Source organism: Rhinolophus hipposideros (genome assembly GCF_964194185.1).
Source record: "Rhinolophus hipposideros genome assembly, chromosome: 18".
Taxonomy (NCBI): domain Eukaryota; kingdom Metazoa; phylum Chordata; class Mammalia; order Chiroptera; family Rhinolophidae; genus Rhinolophus; species Rhinolophus hipposideros.
The window spans coordinates 13,904,033-13,929,441 of record NC_138064.1 but is presented as its reverse complement, the minus strand read 5'-3'; the positions used below and the strand labels follow the sequence as shown (position 1 = coordinate 13,929,441).

The following is a 25,409-nucleotide window of genomic DNA, read 5'->3' as shown; positions in this document are numbered from 1 at the left end:
ATATTTTTTAATATGGTAAGAGATCTCATTTCTCCCATTTGTTTCTGTTCTTATGAAAGACAGAAACAACTTTCCTCTTTACCTTACTGTTTCTGTCATCTGTATATTTTTTAAGAATTATATAGTCATAGACTCTGTTGGAAGGAAGGAGGTGGAATTTCAGAAGGTATAAGAGTGTTTTATATCTTGCCAGGATAAGAAGTGAGTAGTGTCTTCGTGGTTTAGAGCTTAAACTTTAGTTTCAGATCTTGACTCTGCCATTTACTGACCTTTTCCTAGTTTCTTAATTCGTAAGATGAAGCTATTTACTCCAAAACAAATACTAAACTGTTGCTGCTATTCCCAGTATCACTTGAATCAGAAATTTGTAATTGTGATGTCAGCTATCACAAATAAGTGGTGCACTCATCTTTTGTCCACCTGGTCCAGGGCAGACCCGTTCACATAGGGAGATTTTTTTCAAGCAAGATGTGGCTGTAGATAATATTGTTTTCCAGATCAGTGTATGGACAGGGACAAAGAATGCGAGGTATGATTCGTACCAGGTCGGTCTGTAGGGGAAAACCTTGAAATGGGCTCTTTTTCAGGAGATGGGGGGACACGAAATGAGGGACAGAACATTGTAGAGTCGAGATCACTGTCCCTAAAAGTCTGTGTGTCTTTGTGTATTAATGAATGGTAACATTTAATGAACACTGCTGTGCTAGGCACTGTGCTAAGTGTTTCTCAGGGATTATCTCATTGAACACACACAGCCCTTTGAGATTGTTAACATTATCTACATTTTAAAGAGGAGGGAACACACGTAACTTGTCTGAAGTCATATAGCTAGGAAGTGCTCTTTCCTGCAGTCTGATCGTACTTCCTAATCACCACGAGCTCTTACTCGCTACAGTATACTGTGCTTACAGAACTTACCACTTACGGAGTGCTCAGCACGGCTCGGGCACTCGAGGGCTTGCTTTTATGTTCATCGTCTAATTTAATCCTTCCAACAATTCTGAGAGGAAGAAAAAGCCTTAGGTGAGGTAAATCACTTATGTCACGGATTCCTCATCTGTAAAGAGATGAGTGAATACTAGTGTTCAAATGGTTTTGACCATGACCCGCAGAAAGAAATGAATTCTGTAATTTGACCCTGCATAGTTGCATGCAAATACACCTGATACAAACTTTTCATGGAACACTGCTTAGCCTTTATGAGCTCTGATAGCCTCTAATTCTGTATAATTAAATAAATGTCACGAATCACTACATTGGTATTACTGGTGACCTGCAGTTTGAAAACACTCCTTTAGAGGCTAATGATTGCTAAGATTCTTCTAAATTCAGTATTCTGTAATCTCTAATTCTAGGTCAATCAGAATTATAGAAAATATGTATCATTAACTGGGTTATTCATAATTTCTTGTCATATTACTGGCAAGTGGATATCTAGTACCTGTTTTAAGCGTCTCTAATCAGTATTTAACACAGTGCAGTTCATCTGGAAAATACAGACTGAGGCATGTATTGTATACATGTAAGTCGAAAAATGTTTTAGAGCTAGTTGGGGCATAAGGGTCTATTTGTATACATAAACATCTTGGTAAAAAAGGCCTTTTTACAAAATTTACCAATTGGCTGCAGGCAAGATTTGCTAAAGATGAGAGATTAGTGAAGTTAGTGGATTTAAGTGGGAGGGGGAATCTAATTTAAATTTGAGGCATGAAGTAAGTTTTAAAAACATGTTTGGTGAATAAGGTTTAAGCAACACATACGTTTTACATTTGATACTAAGGTTTTGAGAAATTGGATCTCAAATTGCATTTTAATACATATAATAGAAACTTTATATAGGTTTTTATAGCAGTAGGTTATAGCTTAATCATAAAATTTGACATGCTTATTAAAATACTATGATTTGAAAAACATTAATGCACGTCATAACTTTAGGATACTGTAAAAGACAATATGCTATAAGATATCACTCTAACATTAACCTACTTACTAATAATCTCCATGTTTTTGTTGTTTTCCTTTAGGTTGGATGGAGTACTGCTCGTGATTATTACACATTTTTATGGTCCCCTATGCCTGAACATTATGTAGAAGGATCAACAGTCAATTGTGTGTTAGCATTTCAAGGTATGAATTGAAAATTGCAGAACTGGATGAAATTTCGATATTTTATTGCCACTGAAAATGTTGTATCCCATTGTAATAGTCTACGTAGGCATATCCAACATATCACAGTTGAATTAATTAGTATCTTTGTTTAGCAAAAGTCATAAGACTAAATATCTAGTGTAGGGCCACGTGATATTTTATGTAGACATTGCAAAGTTTTTTGGCTTATCTTAACTTTCATTGAAGAGAGTTGGTTTCTTTTCAGAACTTTTGATTGTTTTTTAAATGAAAAAAACAATGCTATTAGTGATACTAGAATAATATAACAAATTAGAGGTGAGAAATATTTTCTATATGAAAACCACAAAGATGATTAACAGTAGAGTCGTTGTATTCTATAAGGAAAGTTGCCTATAAGATGGTATGAGTGAGTAATGTAAAATTCATTCTTGTCTTAGCTTGCACAATACACAGATTTAAAAAAATACTCTTGTTAGAAATCTATCACAGAATTGGTTGTAAAGTGATTTTGTATTATAATTGTACTGACTTGGGTTATATTAAAGCGAATTCTTAGTGTTGTTTATGCAATGGATTTTTTTTTGGTCTGGTGAAGCTATGGACTCTGTCTCTGTATAATATTTTAATACACATAAAATGCATAGAACTGCAAAGGAAACCAATAATATTCCATTGTATGGATGTAACAGTTTGTTCATCCATTCATCTATTAAAGGACATAATTGATTGCTTCCATGTATTGGCAGTTGTAAATAAAGCTGCTGTAAGCATTCATGTACAAGTTTTTGTGTGGATGTAAGTTTTCAATTATTGGGTAAATACCAAGGAATGAGATTGCTGGATGATATATATGGTCAGAGTATGTTTAGTTTTGTAAGAAAACACCACATTGTTTTCCAAAGTGGCTGTACCATTTGCATTCCCACCAGGAACTAATGAGAGTTCTTGTTTTACATCTTTGCCAGTGTTTTGGGTTGTCAGTGTTTTGGATTTTGGTGGTTTACATTTTTAAAATAAACTTTTTATTCTGAGGTTTGCACTGTATGTTTGGTGTGAATATCAGTTGGCAATGTGACCACATGGAGCTTGTGTATATAAAGACATTTTCTTATGTACTGTGTCAAGAAACAAATATTCAGAGGGTAAAATTTTTACTGTAATATAGGCAAAGATTTAAGTTCTCGTGTTTTATGGATTAAGAAATGTTACAAATTACATGTGTGGTTTATCTTTTAATTCATAGTGTTTTATAACGGTAATCAAATTCAAGTGTGTATATTAGAACTGACTTTGGTATTATGCTAATTTGTTCTTAAAAGTTGTGGGCTTATTTCCAGGCATTTTTAATGTGACTAGTCTTACACAATAAGTTAGCTTACTGAATTCGTTATAGTGACTAACGAATTTGTTTATTAGTGACTTAGCAAAAAGTTTAAAAGCAGTGGAAAAAAGTAGAAGAGCATCCAGTTTATTTCTGTTTATACATTAAAAGCATTATCATGGGAGCTAAGCATAAGTGCAGTAAGTTTAGAAGTTTTTGAAAACTCATCATGTTGATGTTTACTTTGAAATTCAGAAATAAAAGCTTCTGCCCGCCTAGAACTTGTTATATAAAGAAGTCAGAAAAGACTCGTGAGAAACGTAGCCATAGAATATTAGCGCTAGAAGGGATTTTTAAGCACAGTCCAAATTACTGTGCTCATTTTTGTGGATGAGTCATGAGAATCCTGAAATGCAAAACTCAAAACAGTTAAAAATACATATATGTAATTGTTTTCCTAAAGAGACCCTTATTTGTTTATTATAATTTGATGCTAATGTCATAGCCTATAAAATTTGACTCCGAGTTTGTTGTTTACTTTTTCCTATTTTATTTTCAATGTTACTAATCTGATGAGCTTTATCTAAATAGCTTTATATTGCAACTCTGAATAACTACGTCTTGTATCTCAAATGATATTTGGACCATATTTTTTAGTATCAGTTTTGTGCAATTAAAATAAAATCAAACCTTGAATATCTAGTTTGTAGAATTTCTAATGTCATGATACCAAAGCTGATTAGTCAGACTATATTTTTGTTTTCTATTTAAACTTTTTAAATAAGTCTAGTGGCCATTTGCAAAGTTACTGAGCCATGGATTAATACATTTAGTAGTAGATATTAGGAGGGTAAGGTTTTTAAAAACTTAAAAAAACACATTGCCAGAGGTACCTCTATATTTTTAAAAAACTAAAATAATTTTAGATTTAAAGCTGCAAAAATAGTATCCAGAATTTCCCTATACTCTTCACTCAGCTTCCTTTAATATTAACATCTTGTGTAACCATAGTATATTTATTTTAAAAACCAGTATTAACATTGGTAGAATATTGTTGACTAAATTACAAACCGTATTCAGATTTCACTAGTGTTCCTAGCAGTGTTCCTTTTTTCTGTTCCTGGATTCAATCCAAAATTCCACATTACATTGGTTGTCATATTGTTAGTCTCCTCCTCTGACAGTTCCTCATTCTGTCCTTGTCTTTCATGACCTTAGCATTCCAGGGTTTTGTTTTTTTGGTACTGTGTTTCTCATTTTGGGTTTGTCTGATGCTTTCTCATGATTAGCTCGAGGTACACATCTTTAGGAAGAATACCGTAGAAGTCCTGCTGTACCCTTTCCAGTGCATTATGTCAGGGAGTACCTGATGTCCACGTCTCTTGTTACCGGTGATACTAATCTTGATCACTTGGTAAAGGAGGGGTCTGCTGGGTTTCTCAACTGTAGAGTTAGCATTTTCCCCTCTGTAATTAATAAGGAATATGGGGGAGCTACTTTGAGACTAAGGAAATATCTTGTTTCTCAAAATTTTACCCACTAATTTTACTATCCATCATGGATCTTGCCTAAAACAGTTATTGTTGTGTTTGCCTAATGATGCTTTTCTATTCATTCTCATTTGTATGTTCAGTAGTTGGAATTGTGTTAGGAAAAAAGTCCCCTTCTCCATGGACTCGTGGATATTTTCTTCTGTGGAATCGGCTTACTACTATCATATTTTTGTTGCTCAAGTTATTCTAGCTTTCTTTGGCCATGTGGAACTCCATTAGGTGGACTTCTGTGTTTTTTGACTTCCCCTCTTCCCCCAATTCTTTTTTGTTTATTACTCCTTTTTTAAAAAAATATTTTATTGGGGAATATTGGGGAACAGTGTGTTTCTCCAGGGCCCGTTAGCTCCAAGTCATTGTCCTTCGATCTAGTTGTGGAGGGCGCAGCTCAGCTCCAAGTGCAGTTCCTCTACCCGAGTCATCCAGCCACCCCCTCTCCCGCCTCCTGCAGTTCTTTTTTAAGGACTTCCTTTCTTTCAAGCACCAGAAGATGTTCTAGGCGGATCTTGTATTTTCCTCACCCCTCCCTCCTGCCTCTAAGGAGAAAGACCAGCTGTTTTTTTAGAGAATGAAATCAAGTGAAGTATCATAATAGGTTGAAAATTTTAAGATATGAAAGAATAATAGGCATAGTGATGATATATTTCTGTGTAGATATTAATAGCCAAGCTAAGGTGAATATAGTCAGCTTTGTTCATTTCATAATTGTTGAATGCTTCCTTTTTACAAGTCATTCTGGGGGATTCCAGAATTTTTATATGTATTATATATCTGCCCTCAGAATCTCTTGAGGTCTTCGTGTAGGGTATAAAGCATGCATCTAACGAATAATAATACAAGGTATACGGTGGAGCCTTTTTTTTTTTTTAAATGTGAAAAAATACCATGGGAGCTTTGGAAAGGATCATCCAGCTAGGATAATTCAGAAACATTTATTTATTAATTTATTTTTATTTTTTATTTTTTTCAGAAACATTTAAAAGAGAGGGTAACAATTGAGTTGAGGAAAGGAGGAACAAATATTGAACATAAATTATTTGTCAGATTGTGGGCTAGTTGATATGAATACATTATCTGTAGATACCTTGGAAATCTGAGATAGATGGCTTCATGTATATTTTACAGATGAGTAACTGGGGCTCAGGGAGCTTAAGTAAGTAATAGTGGTAGAGGTGGAATTCCAGAATAAATCTGTGTTCCAAAAGTTCCAAAGCTTATTTTTGTTTGATAGCACCAGTGGATCCATCCTCTTTTCTGCCTTTAAACAATTCATACGTGTAGCATTTTCCTTTTGTTAATATTTCTTTTTTACATGTAATGAATGTCAAATTTGAGGGAAGATTTCTTTAAATGACATTTTCACCCCCAGTCCTAGATTTTTATGCTGGTTTTCCGTTCCTCCAGCCTCATTCTCATTGAAAACTATATACTTAACTCTCCCAGATGAGTCAGTTTTGCTCTAGTGAATATTTGGGAAACGATATTCTGGGAGTATAAGCTTAGACCTAAGAAAAATTTGGGCATGTTAAGGAATGAAAGGAGAGTCTAGTTTTGATAATTTGTGAAAGATAAGAAAGACATTCTAAATGCGTAGAACAGGATCAGGAATGAGAGGAGATGGCAAGTATTGTTAAATAGAAATAATGTTAACTTTATAATAGGAAGTTTAATGATTTTTTTTTTGGTTTCTTTAGGATATTACCTTCCAAATGATGATGGAGAATTTTATCAGTTCTGTTATGTTACCCATAAGGGTGAAATTCGTGGAGCAAGTACACCTTTCCAGTTTCGAGCTGCTTCTCCCATTGAAGAGCTGCTTACTATGGAAGATGAAGGAAATTCTGACATGTTGGTGGTGACCACAAAAGCTGACCTCCTTGAGGTGGGCACCAACCGTGAGCTAGTGATTCATAGATAATTTTAAGAACTGAGCATGTAGGAACATGTGTTGGTTGGCATTTTCAGGTGGTGCACGAGTATAACCTAAAAATCAAATGCTTTTTAACTAAAACAATAAATGGCATGTTGTTCTTGAAATACTTTAAAATTTTTCTCTCACAATTGTGTTACTGATTTCACTATGGCAAGTACGGTCCCTGGGGCCTGTCAGTATTTTGTGCATAGTAGATGTGTAGTAAATAACTATTGAGAGAATTTAGACCTAAAGCTTTCATAGTAATCCCTCACCCTAAACTTTCTTCTTTGGTGGCCTAATCCATTGATTGTAGAATAGATTTGGGGGGTGAAGCTGGAGGGAAAGTGGTGTAAAGCAGTAAATCTAACTGTATCTGGATGTGAACTTGATTTCACTGGCCCACGCAGGAACATGGTCTATCCCAAGTGTGGTAGTGAATCAGGAAAGCATCCCAGTCTCTAAGCTTAGTTTGAATGATTTCTTTTCCTTGTTCGCCTGATCAAATAAATAAGCTTATATTAATGATAATTTAAAAAAGAAAGGTGAAAAGCTTCTTACTGTTATTTTAATAGAATATTTTAGAGTCATTGCTTTGGCTCCAGTAGAAATTTACTATGTAGATGGTCTAATAATGCCTTATGTCTTAATTTTTAGTAGTTATTGAAGAAGAAAATAGATCATTCTTATTTCAAGATACTTCTCAATATCTTTACCCTAAACCTAAGAAACTAATTGTTACATTTGAGTTTCTATGCAAAACAGCTTCTTTAATTGGTTCAGCATACATTTTTGGTTAATTTATGTTCATATTTAGTCTATGGGAGGCCACTGCTTTTTTTTTTATAGTCAGATGGATGGTTTTTATATATACATATTTTATGCCCTTGATTTTATTTGCTTTCGAAAACTGAGACTAGAGAAAAAAGAAAAGAGGTTATAGCTAAAATAATAAGACAGTCGAACTAAGAAGACTGGAAGGAACCAATCATTTTTTACTTTGAATTCTTCCATATCTTCCCTTTCCCTTTACAGAAATTCTTTTCTTATCTTAAATAAAGAAATGTAACTTTTATGGGGTGACTAAAACATTTTGTGGTGACAACAGCCCGATGATCAAGGTTTTTAGCCTGGTATTTGAATACTAGTCAGAGATGCTGACACAAAGCCCAGCTCTTAAGAATGAATGCAGTGAGTTAATAGCGCAGCTGTTTGAATGTCTGTTAGACCACCCTGATATCAGGGCCTCCACAGAACTACGGGTGTTTCGGTATCTCCATCTCTGCTTGTGCTCCTTTTTTAAGTAAATTGGGATGTCTCACAATTTATTTCACTTCTTCCTACTCGTAAAAGGTGCTTTATAAAGAAAATTTAAATTGCAGTCTCTTAAAGAAATATTTTTGAGATAAAATATTTGTATTCTGACTAGTTTTGCAAAGTGTTTTAAATTTCCACATTCATCAAAATCTTTAATGCTTTAATCTGAAACTGCACAAAATAAGTATAAATGTGAGACATTATCTGTATTACTGTTGACATTAAAAGTGATGAATGAGGCATAATCCTTCAGTGTGTGAATCTTGACTGGATCCTAGATTTTTAAAAATATTGGTATTTTGGGGATGGGGGGATATTTATGGACTGTCCATTGGATGTTGCAAAATTATTCATTTTAGCTCTTATAATGGTAGCGGTTGAATAGGAAACTCCTTATTAGGAGAGGCTTGCCCTGAGTACTTAGGGGTGAAACGTCTGCAATTTTGTCTCAGATTGCTTTAGCCCACTCTCCCCAAATTGCACAAATAAATGTAAGTACTGTATAAAAAAGGGGAGATAAAATGAACAAAACAATTAATGAATTTAGGTGATGAGTATATATATGGGTGTTCATTGTAAAATTTTAACTTGTATGCTTGAAAGATTTTAAAATAGAAAATTGGGGGCAGAAATTAGACTTGTATACATTTTTATCTAATTTGAATTCCTTTTAAAAATTTCTACTTAAGATTCAGTAAACTCATCAGAAAGTATGTGCCAGTTAAGTGAATCATTGGGAGAAAATGGTTCTTCTATAATTTTATTTTTGCATTGTGTCAAGATGTATCTTTATTTTTAAGCTTCCAGAAAGTTTAGAGCCAAAAATCATTTTTAAAAAATTAAGGTACAAAGGAAATTCAGTGAATAAATAAACTTTTCTCTTTTGAGGTCATGTACCCCTGTCATTTTCATTTGTTGTAATAAATGAGGTGGAAGGTCATTCTAAAAATTTTTAGCCCTCCAGCTTTCAGAAAAGATGTATTCGTATTTAGGCAGTTTAATTCCATGATCCTGGAAAACTGACTTGGTATATTCAGGGAAACATTTTATTTTAACTAAATGTAGACGTCTTCTTTGTGAAGTCTTTCCTGAGTGTACATTCTTCCCGTTAGAATCAACGATTTCTTGCTGTAAGAGAAAGGTTAACTATTTACTATTTTAGGTCCCTTAATTTAGTAATATTTTAGAATACAGTGGTACTTCGGTTTTCGAACGTCTCTGTTGACGAACATTTCCGTTTACGAACTCCTTAAATCCGGAAGTAAATGCTTCGGTTTTGTAACACGCATGGGAAGTCGAACATGTCACATGGCTTCCGCTGAGTGCAAGATCCTGAGGCCTAGCTGTCGGCTGTTTTCAAACGTTTCAGAACTCGACCGGTCTTCCGGAACGGATTATGTTAGAAAACCGAGGTACCACAGTATTGGAGTTTAGATTTTTCCTGTAGTGAGTAACTATTAGTATTCTCATAAGAATCAATTGTATTAATATGTTGTTACAATCTGCATTTTTGTCCTAAAATTTGCATTTACTTACAAACTTTGTTTTATTTCAGCCAAATAGAGACTATTATATATAGAAATTTATTCTTTAATACCTTATTTAAAGAACCAAGACATAGATGAAGGCCTAACATAACACATAAGGAACTTCTTAATAGATTCAACCATTTCCCATAAATTTGCATTCAAGAAGAGGTACACGTTTTTTTTATTATTACTCAAGATAAGAAAAACTCAGAATTAAGTCACATGGAAATTTATATTTTAATTTTTGGGATTCATTTGAAGAGTGATTAGCAGGCAACTTCATAACAAAATTCATAAATTATATACTTTTTAATATTCATTTTTCAGTTACGTACAGTTGACCCTAATTATCAGTTTCAGGTGTACAGCATCGTGGTTAGACATTTATATAACTTACAAAGTGATCCCCTCGATAAATCTAGTATCTACCTGGCACCATATATAGTTACTACAACATTATTGACTATATTCCCTATGCTGTACTTTACATTCCTCCCCTTCCCCCCCCATGACTGTTTTGTAACTGCCAATTTGTACTTCTTAATCTCTTCACCTTTTTCACCCAGCCCCCTAACCTTTCTTCCCATCTGGCAACCATTAGTTTGTTCTCTGTATCGATGAGTTTGTTTCTGTTTTGATTGTTCATTTATTTTGTTTTTTAGGTTCCACATATATGTGAAATCATGTGGTATTTATTTTTCTCTGCCTGACTTATTTCATTTAGCATGATACCCTCTAGGTCCCTCCATATTGTCTCAAATGGCAAGATCTCATTCTTTTTTTTTATGACCGAGTAATATTCCATTGTATACCTATATGTACCATATCTTTATCCAATGTGTTGATGGACGCTTAGGTTGCTTCCCTACCTGTAGGCTACTGTATATGAAAAGTCCTTCTTTGTCTCCTATTGTAGTCTTTGTTTTAAAGTCTATTTTGTCTGATAAGTATTGCTACTCTACCTTTTTTCCCCCCATTTCCATTTGCATAAAGTACCTTTTCCTATCCCTTTACTTTCAGTCTGTGTGTGTCTTTCCCATCTGAAGTGGGTCTCTCGTAAGCAGCGTACTTATGGATCTTGTTTCCTTCTCCATTTAGCCACCCTGTATCTTTTGATTGGAGCATTTAATCCATTTACATAAATAATTATTGATAACTATATAGCTATTGCCATTTTATTCATGTTTTTGATCTTTTTCCCCCCTTTCTTCTTAAAGAAGTCCCTTTAACATTTCTTATAATGTTGGGTGGTGATGAACTTTAGCTTTTTCTTGTCTGGGAATTTTGTACTTCGCACTTTCTTCTTTTTTCTTCTTTGCCCAACCAAAAGAAGGTTTAAATTTGTGATTCATGAATTTTTCTTACTGAACGCTAAAAGAGGCTCAATATGAAATGGATAAGTATATAAAAATTTGTGAATTTCTTTACTATTTTCTTGAAGTGGGAAACTGAACTTGCAACATTTCAGGATTGTAAAAAAATAATTAGAGTTTTTGTTTTACAGTTGAAAATTGAGAAAACCATGAAAGAGAAAGAAGAATTGTTAAAGTTAATTGCTGTTCTGGAAAAAGAAACAACACAACTTCGGGAACAAGTTGAAAGAATGGAAAAAGAACTTAACCATGAAAAAGAAAGATGTGACCAACTGCAAGCAGAGCAAAAGGTTAGTTGTGTCTCATGTAACTGATTAAAGTTTATATATTGCCGGAAGCCCAATTAAAGTGATTGAAACTATGTGTTTAGAAAAATAGCATTTCAATAGATATTTCTATAAGAACAGCTCAGTTCCTATCAACCTTCTGCCACAATTCTTTTATGTCGTAAATGTTTATAATTTTGGATATTTGTTACCAGGCTTGATGATGTAGTCCCTGACAAATGTTTCTAGATGCTTTACATCTAATTGTACAATATTTGATTGATTTTGAGGGGAGAAATTGGAAATACAATTAGGAATGATAGACACTGAATAAAGGGAAAGTGGAATCAAGTCATTAAATTACTTTTCATAAAAGCAGAGTTTAGTGAAATAAGATACAGTATTAGACAAAATTTTGAAATCCTTGATATGAGAAATTCTACAAATTATCCTAAAAACCTAATTAATATTGGTGCAAGTTCTTGAGCTAAGAAAAAATGAAGTATAAAACAGTGTGATTTCATTAGACATACAAATGGATACAAGTTAGTAGCCGAAAACAATGGGGAAAAAGTAATGACCTATTCATTGGTATGTTTATTTAATATTTTCACAATAAAAGTAATTTGTTAGTCATGACAGACTTATACAGATTATGATTATATATATCACAGTCTCCCTTAGGTTATAATTAGTTGGATATACTATGTCTATTGACAGGATCGACCTTTTGTTTCCTAAGAATAGGTTCTGTTCCATTCCTTTGTTCAACAAGATCTAGAGCAGTTGCTTAATAATTGTTAATTGAATCCTTAGTGCAGTGATTCTCAACCATTTTTATACTACAGTGGAGTGGTTGTATATTTCACACCTGTGCAGAGATGATATCAAATAGGGCTTAAATTATGAAAAGATTTTTCTTGCCTTGTTCTATTTGAGGATTACTCTTTTGAGTTAGAGGTAAATAATGTGTGCAATTGTAAATCTCCTAGTAAACATCTGTTAAGTTTTCTGTCTTTTTATCATTAGCCTTTTTTGTTTAAAATATCCAGTTATTCTCCCACTTTTACTTTGGGGGAACACTTGGAATCCTGCAGTAGAAGTATCCTGCAGCTGAAGCAGGATAATCTGTTTGGCTGAGGAACTTTTATTTATTTGAACTTTTAAGCATGTATACCAAATATTAAGAATAATAAAATCTCATCATGTGTGCCTGCCTTGACTATTGGGACATTCAGCTAAATTTTTTGTTGAGTTGTTATAACTCCTTTGCTATCTTGTATAGTTATTTCTCTTTTCTCTCTGTTCTTTATACATTTCTCTAATTATTTGAACCTGGAGTTGGCAGTTTTCCAAAGAGGATACCATTTTTTTTCTCACCGTATCACAAGAGTGGTGGAGGTGAGATAGAAGACAACTCATGAAAATAGCCCATTACAGCATGTACTTATATTAGCCCATGAGATGAAGAACACCCTGAAATGTGGCCTTTGATGTTTTGGCTGTGATCACCTTGAAATCCAAGGGAAGACTGATGACTGGGAGGTTAGGAATGACAGAATGATAGGCCTTCTGTTGTGTGAAATTGTCACGAACAGCAGGCCATGCCTCCAGTTCAGTCAAATACTGGCTGAAATTTAAAGTTTCAGGTTTTCTCTACTGTCCAGGTGTAAAGGGGTAAAGCACTATAGATTATACTACTGTGTTTTCCCGAAAAGAAGACCTAGCTGGACATCAGCTCTAATATGTCTTTTGGAGCAAAACTTAATGTAAGACCCGGTTTTATTTTACTGTAAGTCTGGGACTATTATACAATATAGTATAGTATAATGTAATATCCAATCTAATGTAATATAATATATAATACCCAGTCTTATATAAGACCCAGTATAATTCCTGATCTTATATAGTATAATATAATATAATGTAATGTAATATAATATAATGTAACATAAATAATATATGTAATATGAGACCTGGTATAATATAACATAACTTAATGTAATGTAATATAATATACTCGGTCTTATATAAGACCCGGTCTTATATTAATTTTTGCTCTAAAAGAAACATTAGAGCTGATTGTCCGTCTAAGTCTTATTTTCGGGGAAACACAGTCAAGTTCATTCTGACAGACATAAGTTGAGAAAATGGTTGATTGAAGTCAAGGGATTAATGAAGCAAAATTAATAGGCAATTGTGGGTGTGGTACCCTGAAGAGGTCTTCAGAAGTTTTATGGCAACTCATAAATCTTGATGACAGTCACTAGTCTTGGAGATTTCTTCCCTGCTTCTATTCTTGCTTTGGGGTATATTCTCTGTGAATATGAAGGACTTGGAAATGATATTTTAATACTTTATACTATGGTGATAAAAGGACCTATGTTTGTTACATGGTAGATTCTCCCTAAATGTAAATGGCTATTGTTTTACTGGTTTTCATAACGAACCAGAGAGTCATCAAAGACTAACAAAAAAATGAATAGTGTCATACAGGAGGAATGAAAATTAATAGCATTTTCCCAGATTCTAAAATTAGTACTTGATAATGTAAAAAAAAAAAATCCTTAGTTATATGTTGGCAATTGCTAATCTTGGGAATAAAATAATGTGCTTGCCAGGAAAGGCAGTTCCTCTTTGTTATTAGTCATGGGGCTTCTAGTGTTTTATGAATTTGCTTTTTACTTCCAAATTACAGTTTCCTTCTTAATCAGGCAGCCTGCTGGGCAGCTAGAGCAGCTCAGGAACTTTCAAACTTGTCTTAGTTGGGTGACTTACAAAATCCATGACATTTCTTGGCACTTGTTTTAAATCTGTTACGTGGTGTGAATTCTAAAAAAAAATCTTAACATAATACTAAAAGTCTTCTTCTCTTTGAGGTACTAATGAGTATATAAACTGCTGAACGTCTGGAGAACTATTATGTATCACCTACAATTTCATGTAAAGTTTTATAATGGACAGTGTACTAGGAATAATTGGTAAAAACTTGAGTTTCTTCATAACAGAAGAAATCATTGCATTTTCATTTTTTTGGTAAAATAATATTAACTTATTACCCATTCAATCAATACTTGACAAATACTAAGACAATTAGATGTTTGTAAGAATTAAATATTATAAATAAAATCTTTCATCCTTTTTTTTTTCAATATTTCATCTGTTATAAACCCTGCCTTTTCTTATTGTAAAATGCCATTGGAGAACACTCGTATTTTGTAAATTAAAGGAATTGGATATGTTAAGGTTATTAAAATGGATTGGTTTAAATGATACATTTAATTGTATTCAAAGATTTTGTGTAATTGGATGTTTGAGGGAATAAAGTAGGATTACAAGGTAGATTAAAACTGAAACCAAATGTTTATAAATTGAGAACTATAAATTACATACTGTGTTTCTCCTAGATTATTTTAATGTGATACATATGTCTCATTCATCTACAACCTAGATTTAAAAAGTAACTGTCTTTTCATTGTTAAGATTAATTTTTGCGTTCATTTCTAGTTCAACTTTAAATAAGTGTGGATTTTTCTCTCCATAACAAAAATAACTCATAACACCTAATGTAAGTCAGGTGCTGTGTTGTGAGTTTTTACATGTTAACTCACTTAATCCTATGAAGTAGGTGCTGTTACCTGCATTTTGCAGAGGTAGCACAGAGAGGTTACTTAACCTGCCTACGAGTATGATTGAACAGTTTGTAAGTGACCGGGCAGGCTCTCTGGTTCCAGCCAGTGTTCTTAATGAGTCATCATTGAGAACTGGTGTATGCTGTACCAGTGCTCTTCATTAATGACGCTATATACTTTTACCTCTGAGCGCTGAAGATGTGACCTTATCTAATTGATCTTTTAAAAACAGTTTTATTAAGATGTAATTTATAAACCATAAAGCTCACCATAAAGTCCAATTGTATACTTTAAAGTATACAATTCAGTGGTTGTTATATTTACAGAATTGTGAACCCATAACCTAATATTAGAACATTTTCATTACCCCAAAAAGCAACCTTGTACCTATTTGTGGTCACTCTCCCATTTTCCTCCTCCCCAGTTCTAGGCAGTCACTAATGCAAATTTCTGACTCTGGATTTGTGTCTTTTGGACATTGCATACAAATGGAATCATATGTGGCCTTTTGTGACTGACTTCTTTCACTTAGTATACTGTTTTCAGGTTTCATCCATGTTGTAGTAGGTATCATTCCTTTTATTGTCAAGTAATATTCCATTACATTTGAGTATTTGAGATCTTGCTCCCTGGCACGTCATCAATTTGTCTCAAATAAACTCATCATAAAAATTAAAAAAGAAAAAACAAAACCAAAACCTTAACAGGTTCACAGTCTGTTTTAGTCCTATTTGAAAAACAAGGTTCTTATATTAACTTTTGCTCCAAAAGACGCATTAGAGCTGATTGTTCGGCTAGGTCTTATTTTCAGGGAAACACAGTATAGATTAAGACTGAAGTGTAAGACGAAACATTTTTTTATAGTGTTTTCATAAGACTTGTATCATGGAATATTTTCCATTCAGTTTCTCTTTTTTCAGCTTCACTGAGGTGTAATTGACAAATTTGTAAAATATTTAAAGCGAACATCACTGTGATTTGACACGCATATACATTGTGAACGGATTCCTCTCATCTAGTTAATTAACACATCCATCAACTCATTTATGTTTTTTGTGACATTTAAGTTTTATTCTCTTAGCAAATTTGTTATACAATACAGTGTTATCAACTATAGTTACCATGCTATATACATCATCAGACCTAATTCATCTTATACCTGAAACGATGATTTTATGATTTGACCCTTTAAGGTAAAACATGTACCCTTTTACCAACCTCTCCCTATTTCCCCCACCTCCCAGCCCACTTTTCTACTGTTTCTATGAGTTTGACTTTTTATTTATATTCCACATAAAAGTGATACCATGCAGTGTTTGTCTTTCTCTGTCTGGCTTATTTCACTTAGGACAATAACCTCAAGGTCTATCCATATTGTTACAAATGGCAGGATTTCCATCCTTCTCATAGCTGAATGATATTTTATTGTATGTATTGTACCATACTTTATTCACCTGTTGAAAGACATTTAGGTTTTTTCCATTTCTTGACTGTTGTGAATAATACTGCAGTGCAGATATGTCTTCCATATCCTGTTTTCATTTCCTTTGGATATATATCCAGAAGTGGGATTGCTGGAACATATGGTAGTTCTACTTTTAATTTTTGAGAAACCTCCATATTATTTTCGATAGTGCCTGCATTTACATTCCCACCAACAATGCATAAGGGTTCCCTTTTTTCCACATCTTCTCCATGCCTTTGTCTCTTGCCTTTCTGATGACAGCCATTCTAACAAATGTGAGGTGATATCTCATTGTGGTTTTGCTTTGCATTTTTCTGATGATTAGTGATGTTGAATGCCTTTTTATGTACATGTTGGCCATTTGTATGTTGTCTTTGGGAAAATGTTCATTCCTCTGCCCGTTTTTAAATTGGATTGTATGGGTTTTTTTGTTTTTGTTTTTTTTGCTATTGTGTGAATTCTTTATACTATATAATTTTGGATATTAGTCCCATATCAGATATTTGATGTGCAAATATATTTTCTGCCATTCTAGAGGTTGCTTTTACTTTCTTCTTTTTTTTTTTTTTTTTGCTTTCCTTGCTGTGCAGAGCTTTTTAATTTGATGTAGTCCCACTTGTTTATTTTTGCTTTTGGTGTCAAATTCAAAGAAATCTTTGCCCAGACCAACGTTAAGGTGCTTCCCTCTATGTTTTCTTGTAGGAGGTTTATGTTTTTTGAGTCTTATTTAAGTCTGTAATCCATTTTGAATTGATTTTTGTGTATGGGATAAGATACTAGTCCATTTTCATTCTTTTACTTGTGGCTGTCCAGTTTTCCCATTTATTGAGGAGGAGATTATCCTTTTCCCATAATATATTTTTGGCTTATTTGTTGTAAATTATTAACTGTGTATGCACAGTTATATTTCTGGGTTCTCTGTTCCGTTGATCTGTGTATAACATGTTACATATCAATGTGTAACATAAATCATTATACCAGTACACATAAACCATTCAATTGCATGAAAATAAAAGGCAACTTAATATAAGTTATGCTATCCTAAATTTTTTTCTTCTTAGTCCCTGCCTCTTTAAAAATGTATGTGAAACCCAATGTTAAAATTGTTTATCTGTGGAATGTATACACATTCAGGAAATAATTTAGACATTAGATGTATTTGCGGCCTATCTTTCTTCCCGTCTCTTCCAACCAGAAAATTTAATCCTTTGATTTGGCATTATCTTATAAAAGTAGAATTTAAGTGTATTTACTCATGGCAGATTTTTGACAGTAGAAGTAGTCTTCGTTACATTTTATTGTATTTAAACTTTGCTCTCTTGGAATATGGACGATACTTACTCATGGAAATTGTTGCTGTTTTCTAAGGATCTTATTGAAGAATCAGAAACTTTAAAAATGGAAAGTGAAGACTTTAAGAGGAAATACAATTACGCTACATCCAAAGCTCTCAGACTTGAGGGAGATATTGTGTCAGTGACAAATAAAGCAATTGAAAAAGAAACTGAATTGGACAGGTATTTCTGATGCTTTTGCAAAATGACTTTATGCTTTAAAATGTTTTAACAGAATTTTTTGGTCTATATTAATGTTACTTGAACTTCACTCAGTTTAAAGGACAAACTCAGGAAGGCGCAATATGAAAGAGAACAACTTGAGTATCAGTTGAAGACAGAAAAGGATGAGAAGGAACTTTATAAGGTAATTTACTCTTTCCATTTCTATTAGTTACCGATTACTGTGTAACAAATTACTCCAAAACTTAGTGGTCAGGAATTTGGGAGCGGCTTAGCTGAGTGGTTCTAGCTGAGGGTCCCTTGGGTAGTTTCAGTTAAGCTTAAGGGTTGATTGGAACTGTACGATCTGTGGTCAAGGTGGCTCCCATGACTTCTGGCAGGAGGCCCTTCAGTTTCTTGCTATGTGGCCTTTTCAGTGGCTGCTTGAATGTCCTTACAACTTGGCAGCCACCTTCCCTCAGAGTGAGCTGTCCAAGAGAGAGCAAGGACGAAGTTACAGTGTGTTTTGTGATAGTGTGTTTTAGGATCTACTCTCCAAAGTTGTACACTGAAGCAAGTCACTTGTTCCAGCTGATACCAGCTGACACTGAAGGAGAGGGGAATATTAGCCTCCACTTTTTTTTTTTGAATTAATTTTATTGGGGAGTATTGGGGAGTAGTGTGTTTCTCCAGTGCCCATCAGCTCCAGCTCGTTGTCTTCAGTCTAAATGTGGAGGGCGCAGCTCACTGGCCCATGCAACTTTGTTATTAAGAGCTCACGTGCTAACCAACTGAGCTATCCGGCTGCCCCTAGGCTCCACTTCTTAAAGAAAGGAATGTCAAAGGATTTGGGGACATATTTTAAAACTATCTCATTGTGTATAGTCCATACAAGTTAGTTTTCAGGAAATGAATCTATTGGTATTTTAGATATTTAGCAGGTGATGTATAAGTCAGAGAGGTTTAATGGTAACAAGATACCCATTTATCAGAATTTATATAACCAATATTTCCCACTTTTAAGAACATGCAAACCTTAGAGAAAACATTGCTTTATTTCAGTGATGATGGCTGTGTTTTAGAGTTTGACTTTTGGAATAATCTTCAGAGATTGTCATTTAAAAAAGACATTCTCACTGATAATAAATCTTCACCCTTTGTATGTTTTCTTCCTTTTTAAGTGATTCTGAAATACTTAGGTTAGTTGTCAGTAATGCAAATATGAGACATTTGTCTTAGGGGGCTCATAAGCAGTTCCTGACAGTAGTTTCAGCAAGGAATTTCAAGAACATTCTAAGTCATTATTATTCGTATAGATTCAGTCTCTTAGGTTAGAAAAGGACAACACTCAACTTGGTTAAAGACAAAACCATACAACTGCATATAGTCAGTATTTGAGAGGAACAATTTGCACCAAGAAACTAGAATATGATTTACTGTATTAACAGTGCGTACGTCCTTCTTATTTTTGGTGGTGGGCGGTTGTATTTTTAAAGATTAAATACTGGGTCTACCGAGCTCCTCAGAGCAGAGCATGGACAGGGACCTTTTGCCCGTCATGGGTTACTACCCATTCTGTTTCTTGGAACAACTGTTGCCCCTAGTGGGCGCCTGTGTATAATCACTTTCAATACAGGAAGAAAAAGTTGAGGACTCACTGGGGGATGATTTTATGATTTGACCCTTTAAGAAAAAGTGCCCAGAAATAATGTTTGGTTTTTGAACGAGATTTTGTGAAAAAGGGAAATAATTGAGATATCTAGAGGAGGAGAAATGATGTAATTGGATTACCATTTATGATTTTGAAAACTATTCAAATGCAGTTTTTTTGGAAGTTATAAAGCATTTTTGAACTAAGTGAAAATTTGTATCTAATAATTGTTTTAATGTTACTATGAATTTCAGTGAGCATGTTTCTGTTTTGTTGCCAGAAAAAGACCTGGGCATTATTTTTCTGGATAATTAGGTGCTTTCCATGTTTTTTTTTCTGTTAACATAGTGGAACATAATAAAATTAATAGAATGTCTGTGTCTTTATTGTAATTCAGTAATAAATAAAGTGAATTATGAAGCAATGTTAGTTAGTATTGGGAAGGGTTTAGGAAGGTCCTCAGTAAACCAGTGTAATGATAATTAGGATGACTTTTTTTGGAAAAAGGAAAAGCTAATCACCTTTCCACCCTGCTTTTCTTTTCTCTCGTATTCCGACAGCTGTATTTTTGGTGTTTTATAGGAGGTTGGCAAGCACATTTTAGGGTAAATCCAACATTTAGTTTTCCTTTACTACAAATTATTTGTCCCTTATGTTATCTCGGTTTATTTTCCTCACTTTCTACAAAGACTTTCAGTGTGTAGGTTCTATGTCTGAATGACATTGCAAAAGACTTGGCGGGGGGAAGGAAGGGGAAGAATGAGGTGTCTTGAGGACTTACTCTTTTACAGTGTTCTGGCATATCTCCTTTTCTCTAAGCATTAGCAGCTGGGATCAAAGTGACTGAAATTTCCATTTGAGTATATTCTCTCCCAATGTCCCAGTGTTCTGAAGAGAATTCCATTTGTATGTGTATATCCCGAAAATTGGAAGTTAAATGCTTCCTTAGGGATTTTTGTTTTGTGATGTTTTGGTAAGAAAATTCAACTTAGCACGTGTGATGTACTACGGCATTCAAATCGTTCACATGATAACCGGAGAGATTCCTTTTCGCTCTCCTTCAGCCCCTGTTGGGCCACATGACCCCTCCCTGCCCTATCAGAATTTAGAGGAATTGGTAGAACACTTTTATGAATTGGTGGTTATGAAAATTAGGTAGTGTTTTTAAAGTGTTGCTTCAAAGGTCTTGACTACTGACCCTTTCAGAGGATCCCGAGTTATAGTCTATCCTTGTAAACAGAAATTAGTCTTTTAGCACTCCATACATTTAAAGAGTAATGTACAAGAAGTATCTTTCTGTACTCTTAACCAAAGCAAGGTGACTCTTTATGGTGGACACTAGATATGTGTACTCTTTGTAATTTCAGTTACGGAATTTGATTTATGTTAGGCATGGCCAGTAGAATGAGTCGTGGGAGACCAAAATTGGTCTGTCAGCATTTATTTGGCGTGTTTGAGCTGCGGGAGGTCAGGCTAGAAAAGACCATAACCTCTCTGAGCAAAAAGGGGTGTGGAGCTTTATAGGAGAGGACAACAAAGGCTGTTCCCCCTTTGTTGTATTGTCTCTCACAACAAAGGGTTTTGGGGCATGACCAAACTCGCTCTGGTTCCACATTTTGGCCCCCAGGCCCGCTGATCATAAGCCCCTAGGAGACAAACATGATCCAATGGGTACAAAGTACAAAGCAAGACAAGATGGCTTTTAGGAAGCTCCTGGCCTGAATATGGCCTAACAATTTGTATATCTCTATATGATTTGATTAAATATCTATTTGTATATCCATATTTGTATATCTGAACAAATAAATAGCCACAGCCAAAAAGTTCCTGAGAAAGTTCCTGGGAAAATCAGTAATAGTTCAATTAATCAGCAAATAATTTTTAGGTACACAGGAAGTAAATGACATAGTACTCTTCATAAGCAAAAAAATTGAATTGCTTAAGATGTTTTCCAGAATCATGCCTTTATATCTGAATGTGTCTTTAACATAATCTGTTTCCCCAAAATAACAACCAAATCTATTTGCGATTTTAAAGAGAACTTAAAATCATTAATTCAAAGGAAAAGACTTTAGTGATCAGGTAAATTTGGTACACCTTAGAATTAATCTCTGTTGGAAAATTGAAAACAAAAACAAAAGCACAAACAACTTAGAAAAGCAGTGTTCTACTCTGCTTAGCGAGTCATTTGGCAGAACTTGGGTCTCCTGATTCCTAGTCAAGTCAGTCTTCCCTTTCCTTAATCATGTTTGGGTTAGAGGTAAACAGTGGTATTTTAAACTTTGACTAACATAGGTTATGGAGTTAGAATATTCTTGACATTTTCAAGCACTATTACAGGTCCATTTGAAGAACAGAGAAATAGAAAACACCAAGCTTATGTCAGAGGTCCAAACTTTAAAGAATTTAGATGGGAACAAAGAAAACATGATTACTCATTTCAAAGAAGAGATTGGCAGACTGCAGTTCTGCTTGGCTGAGAAGGATAGTTTGCAAAGGGCTTTCTTGCTTACAACCTCAAGTAAGGTAAGTACTTGTGCAATGTATATTTGAAGATGGTAAAACGTTTTTTCTATTAAATGTATACAATACGGTGGTTTCTATTTTTAATCTCCCCCCTCCCCCGCCCAATAATTTTTATTGATAGAGTTCAAACTTATAGGGGTGATTATAATGAGAAGTTCCCTGTTGTCCTCTCCCCCCTTAATATTTCATTATGATCTTTGGATTCTTTTTATGTTCAGTGTATTATACATTATCATCATCATTCTTTCTCATACCCAAATTGTCCCATATTTAGCCAAGGGGGGACCTTTTCAAATCTGTTTTTGTATCTTTTTGATATGTCCCCCTAAGGCTTTGAATACTTCTTGCTTTGTGGCACAACTGTATATTACAGCTTTAGATTCTGCCCCAGACCTGGTGTTAGCCATTTCTCCAAGGAGCCCTAGTTTTTTCAGTAGAGAATGGTGTTTTGAAACCAGAAACTGGATCCTGTTGCTACTAGGGGTTGTTGCTTTTTTGTACTTTCATTGGACAGACATTTTAAGTCTTTATATTGTATCTCATATTCACATCCAGTACATTAGGGTTCTTCCTTGCTTTTCTCTATTCCATATTTATATATCTCTTTTGCCAGTGTGAGAACCCTTTTCCCCCCAAAGTATCATTATATTTGTATTCTAACCAACTGTACACACCAACAGATTCAGAATTATTACATCAATGCCACTTCCAACAGTAAGTCTACTAAATAAAATTAGGATCTTTTGCAACTCTTTTTTCTTAGAATATATTTCACTAAGGATGTATAGAGTACCATGTTCAAAAGTTACTAGAATTAATTTTTTAACGTTAAACACATTTGTCATACAGTTCAGTTTATTTCTTGTTTGTATTTAATTTTAAGATTTGTTCTTATCCTTACCTTTTGATTTAATTTTTTTGAAATACGTAAAATAGTTGCATCATTCAAAAGTCAAAATAATATAAAAAATTTACTTCTGGTGTCTGTCTCTTCCCTAAAAACCTTTTTTGCCTATATTCATAGGTAAACATTTTCCTTAGTTTCCAGTTGATCCTTCTTATGTTTCTTTTTGCAACAATAAGCTTATGTGCACACACTCGGCTGCACATGCTCCTCAGTCCCCTTTCTTAAAGGTGCCATGCTGTGTATACTCTTTTGCACCTTGTGATTTTTCTCATTTAACAACATAAACTACAGATCATTTACATATCACTTCAGAGAAATCTTCCTAATTTTTTTAAAAAAAGGGCTGTGTAATAATACTACATGATGTAGCTTTACATTGATTTATTCCTTTTATGGGTGAGTATTATGTTGTTTTCAGTATTTTGCTATTAATATTAAATACACCCAGACATAAGTTAATTCAACACCTAAACTGTCAGATGTGCATGACATTTAGAATTAATGGTTAAGACCCAAGTTACTTTTTGGGATATTTAATGAAGCAAATTACAAATGTAAAGGTGAAAAGTATATTTGATTATTTGTCATTTAATAAAAATGCTAAAAATATCTCCTTTTCCTATTTAAGCAAGACTTCTGTGAGGAAAAACATAGGTATAGAAATACCTGGAAAAATGACTCCTAATTATTAAAACTTTTTTTAAAATTATAAAAGCAGTGTACAAGGTCATGGTTATAAAATAATTCTAATAGTACATGATGGTACAAAGTGAAAGTAATCCCCGTCATTTCCCAGATACACCATTATAGAAATTGTAATTTTTAATGTGTAATACTTATAGTTTAACAAAACCAAGAATATATATGGTGTTTCAAAACCTTTAAAAAATTTTTGGGATTGTCTGGGCATCTTGCAATATGAGTACACATACTGATCTTTTCTTATGTATTAGAACAGCTCTGTAGTATCCCTTCTTTTATTTATAAGCTATATAGTATATGCTTGTTTTAAGTGGTGTATAATCCTTAGCTGTTATAAGCATGTTGCAGCAAGCATCCTTGTACAGATATCTAGGCACATGTATAAATCTGTACAATAAATTCCTCCAAGGGCAGTTGCTATGTAAAGTGTTTAAATTTTCAGTTATTTTCAAATTGTTTTTCAGAAACATTAATATACCAAGAGTGTATGATATATACTACTGTTTGTAGTGGCTGCGTAGGCTTTCATTGTGTGAAGGATGTATCATAATTTATAATAAATTCATACTTTGAGACATTTTGACTTAATTCATTATTTTAATATTTTACGAATCCTTGTAATGATAAACCTGTGTTTATACCCTTTAATACTTTTCTTAGAAGCTCATGAAAATAGAATTGCTAGATCAAAAGCTGTGTACTTTTTAAAGGTATTCATGAATCTGCAAAAAACTGATGAGAAAGGTTGTATCACTTACAGATTATCTAAGTCCAGTTATAAATGTGCTGATTATCCTAAACCCATTCAAATATTGGTATTACTGTTTTTTTAGTAGTTTTCTTAAAGTACATTTGTTGAGTTACAAAGAAGTTTTTGAAATTACTTTTATTGGTGATTTTAAAAAATGAGGATCAGTACTTCAGCCAGAGAGATTTTGGGGAACAAAAGCTTTTATTTGAGTCTCAGTGTAGCTAGGCCATTAAGCACTGGGTATGTTGCCTGACTTCCTTAACTTCAGTTTCCTCACGTATAAAGTGGTAGTGATACCCGAAGCATAGGGTTGTTATATGGAGACTCTGAAACAGTCACATCTTAAGTTTTTTATAGAATTATATACTGCCTCTAAGTCATGAATAGAAAAACAATATTTAAAAATTTGCATCTGTTGAAATATGAGTAAAAATTTTTTCTGCTTGTTTTTTACTTGAATGTTTTAATTGTATATTTATCTGTCTTTTTCCAGGAAGATACATTTTTTTTAAAGGAGCAACTTCGTAAAGCAGAGGAACAGATTCAGGCAACTCGGCAAGAAGTTGTCTTTCTGACTAAAGAACTTAGTGACGCTGTAAATGTGCGAGATAAAACCATGGCAGATCTGCACACTGCTCGCCTGGAAAATGAGAAAGTCAAAAAGCAGTTAGCTGATGTGGTGGCAGAGCTTAAACTGAGTGCTGTGAGAAAAGACCAGGTAAAGCAGGTTAATTCTGGATTTTCGTTTTGCCCAAAGCTCATTATAAGAATGAGTTATGTTAAAATAAACCTGGTTAGATTCCTGATCACAGAATTTTAAATTTCTGTTAATTTTGCTTAATCATTGTGACTTCTTGAGTAACAAGTAATGCAAGCTTTAA

General features: G+C 33.8%; 1 protein-coding gene across 4 annotated transcripts in view; it reads left to right on the top strand.

The window, feature by feature from the left end:
- TAX1BP1 (Tax1 binding protein 1) overlaps window positions 1-25,409 on the top strand; it is a 71,315-nt gene that overhangs the window by 13,985 nt on the left and 31,921 nt on the right. For 2 of the 4 annotated variants that reach the window (XM_081079660.1, XM_081079659.1), the window contains exons 3-9: window positions 2,025-2,127; window positions 6,696-6,883; window positions 11,264-11,422; window positions 17,864-18,012; window positions 18,106-18,196; window positions 21,983-22,168; window positions 25,022-25,246. In XM_081079660.1, coding sequence (XP_080935786.1) covers window positions 2,025-2,127; window positions 6,696-6,883; window positions 11,264-11,422; window positions 17,864-18,012; window positions 18,106-18,196; window positions 21,983-22,168; window positions 25,022-25,246 — 1,101 coding nt within the window. The remainder of the gene's footprint in view (window positions 1-2,024; window positions 2,128-6,695; window positions 6,884-11,263; window positions 11,423-17,863; window positions 18,013-18,105; window positions 18,197-21,982; window positions 22,169-25,021; window positions 25,247-25,409) is intronic. The other 2 variants (XM_081079661.1, XM_081079662.1) reach the window with 1 other exon arrangement.